This window comes from Myzus persicae, unplaced genomic scaffold (assembly GCF_001856785.1).
Source record: "Myzus persicae strain clone G006 unplaced genomic scaffold, MPER_G0061.0, whole genome shotgun sequence".
Classification (NCBI taxonomy): Eukaryota; Metazoa; Arthropoda; class Insecta; order Hemiptera; family Aphididae; genus Myzus; species Myzus persicae.
In genome coordinates this window covers 6,439-9,368 of record NW_019101426.1, presented here as the reverse complement: position 1 = coordinate 9,368, position 2,930 = coordinate 6,439, and the positions used below count along the sequence as shown (strand labels likewise).

The window sequence follows — 2,930 nt, the reverse complement described above, 5'->3', positions numbered from 1 at the left end:
AATTTTTATCATTCCTATCATACTCATAGTGTAAAGTAATATAATACTTGTTATATTTTAGATATAAAAAGGAAAATGACTACTACAGCTAGGTTAGCTGCAAGTAATAGAGCTGCAAATAACCTATACAGTATTTCCGAGAAAAAATATGATTTGAAAGCAGCATATTATGCAAAAAAAATAAAACTGATGGAAGATAAAAATGTCATATTTAAGAACCTAACAAATGCACTTACTACATTGACTGAGCAATTATCAAAACCATAATATTAAGAAAGTGAAGACTGAAAATCATTTTAAATTACCACAAAGGATTAGGTAAAATAGGGTTTTAATTTTATTTGTTATTAATATTTAAGTATTCGTCTACCAAAGATTATTATTTTGTTTTATTTTATTTGTTATTATTATTTATAATGTATTAATTTACTAAATGTTAAAAACTGAATTTAACTAGTCAGCAGATAATGAACAAGGATCACACAGTTATTTTGAATAAGAAGTATTATAATATATGTTATTAATAAAATTTATTCATGTCTTTGAAATAAGTATGTTACAATTTTTTCCCTATGTTGTCTACCAAGAGCTAAGTCTAAATTACGATTATTGTCGGCTAATATCTCTTGGTCTTCCATTATACCCAAATTATCATACTCTGGAATGTCATATTCATCCAAAGGAATATTATTAGTAATACACATATTATGTAGAACTATACATGCATTTATTATTGATGATGCTTTTTCTGGTTTATAATGCAAAGTTCTATCTTTTAATAAGCATCTATAAAAAAAAAAAAAATTGGTGTTAAAATTGTATATAACATGGACATTAGAAACAGATTTAGGTACCTAAATCGCATTTTCAACACCCCGTTGCAACGTTCAATTAGACTTCTGGTTGACATTTGTTTTTGGTTGTAATATTTTTCAGGGTCTGTTGTAGGATTTGTAATTGGTGTCAATAGCCATTGACGTAAGGGATATCCGGAATCACCTAATAATATTTTTAAATAAATATATTATTAACTAGAAACAATTTATCATTTATATTTCAAATACAATGTTAAGAGTGTATTTTACCTAATAAATAAAAGTTATGATGATTGCGTCTGTGTAATTCCTGCATTACTGGTAAAACAGAACTATTGTTCCATATATGGGTGTCGTGGGTACTGCCAGGAAATAGTGCGTTCACATTTAAAACTCTTAATTTTGAATCACAAATCTAAAGTTGAGTTTAAATATTTATTTATTTAGTTATACAATATGCATACACTTACACTGTAACCTTAAAATATTTAATACATACTAAAAAAATAAGATTTGAAAGATTACTTACCAATTGGACATTTATGGAATGATATCCCTTACGGTTCACATAAATGTATTCGGGATTTTCATTTTCATTCAAATTTAAATTATTTGAAGGAGGTACAATCGCGACGTGAGTACAGTCAATACATCCTATTACTCCAGGAAATCCAGTTTCTCTATAAAAACTGTAATAATATTAGACATCTTATTAAACATTTATTAGAAATATTTGAAAAAAAATTTAAAAGTTACCCATTACGGATTTCAGTCAGCTCATTCAGGTTACTAGGAAACTTAACCCATTTGTCAAATATTTCTGGCCGGTTTAGTGCCTCTACAACTTCACTTATACAACGAGATACAGACGGTTGTGATAAGACTATAAACTTACTATTACCAGTTGGGGACTGGTATGATCCAGTAGCCAAAAAATTCAACGTTACTAGAATCTAATATATTTACACAATAATATAGGTAATGCTGATAACTAGTGTCTGTAATTTATTCACTAACTTTTGTATCTAAATCTATAGCAGACAGGCGGCTTTTTGAAACTATAAATGGTCGTAAAAGTTCAATTAAATACTTTACAAGGTCTTTAGTAAGTCTAAAATTTTTTATAAACAGTCTATCTGATGTATCAAATGGATCTGAAATTGTCTCTTTCCTTCGTATTTGTCGTACATTCATTGCACGTTCATGCTCTTCAATATTATCAATTGCAAATAACATTGCCATTTCATCAAAATTTGCCATTATAATAGAAGAAAGGAAAATAATTACGGATTAATAGAAAGTAATTAACAAAACACAAATTGATTATTGATGATCGATGAAAATCTGTAATAATATTTCTGTTGTAATAGTTGTGTAATCAATAATATAATCAATAATGTGAAAATTGTTATCACATTTCATACATTATCATGCGACTAAACTTTGTCACGATTTCAAGAATTGGCCCCCTGCTTCTTGAAAATTTAAAACAAATTAACTGCTTTACAATGCTAACAGATGCTTCAAATCATGGTGACAAAAAAATTTTTCCAGTGCTTGTACGTTATTTTGACCCATATATTGGAGTATTAGTTAAACTGCTTGAGCTTGAATCTCAGCCTGGAGAAACATCTGATATTATTGTTAAATATTTAATAGATATTCTTACCAAAAATAATTTAAAAAATAAACTTATAGCTTTTTGCGGTGATAACACTAATTGCAATTTTGGAGGATCTGCTCGAGGAGGAACAAATAATATTTTTCATAAATTACAAACAGAGTTGGGACGTGAATTGATTGGAATTGGTTGTGCTGCACATATTGTCCATAATACTATCAAAACTGCAGTTGATTGCTTACCTATTGATATTGAAAGCATAGTTGTAAAAATATATTCTTATTTTTATATTTATACTGTTCGTGTGGATAACCTGAAAGACTTTTGTGAGTTTGTAAATATTGAATATAAACAGTTATTAGGCTACAGCAAAACAAGGTGGCTAGCGTTAATGCCAGCTATTGAGAGAATTCTTCAAATGTATCCAGGTTTAAAGTCTTATTTTCTAAGTCAAGCAAAATGTCCAGTTTTATTAAAAGATTTTTTTAATAATC

At 28.0% G+C, this 2,930-nt stretch overlaps 1 protein-coding gene across 1 annotated transcript; it reads right to left on the bottom strand.

The window, feature by feature from the left end:
- Nucleotides 1-192: 192 nt before the first annotated feature.
- On the bottom strand, nucleotides 193-2,094 carry LOC111029034 (putative nuclease HARBI1). The gene is made up of 6 exons (XM_022307852.1): nucleotides 1,833-2,094; nucleotides 1,572-1,768; nucleotides 1,345-1,504; nucleotides 1,086-1,230; nucleotides 855-999; nucleotides 193-786 (listed from the first exon to the last, which is right to left on the bottom strand). Exons 1-6 carry the CDS (start codon nucleotides 2,073-2,075, stop codon nucleotides 531-533), a joined length of 1,146 nt encoding a protein of 381 aa, XP_022163544.1. The 5' UTR covers nucleotides 2,076-2,094; the 3' UTR covers nucleotides 193-530.
- Between the last annotated feature and the right edge of the window lie 836 nt (nucleotides 2,095-2,930).

Excerpts from the sequence above, each read along its gene's own strand:
- LOC111029034 (XM_022307852.1), bottom strand. The coding sequence starts at position 2,075 with ATGGCAAATTTTGATGAAATGGCAATGTTATTTGCAATTGATAATATT. Across the intron at positions 1,000-1,085 it reads TCATAACTTTTATTTATTAG|GTGATTCCGGATATCCCTTA; the intron begins GTAAAATACACT and ends AAATATTATTAG. Across the intron at positions 787-854 it reads GTGTTGAAAATGCGATTTAG|ATGCTTATTAAAAGATAGAA; the intron begins GTACCTAAATCT and ends TTTTTTTTATAG.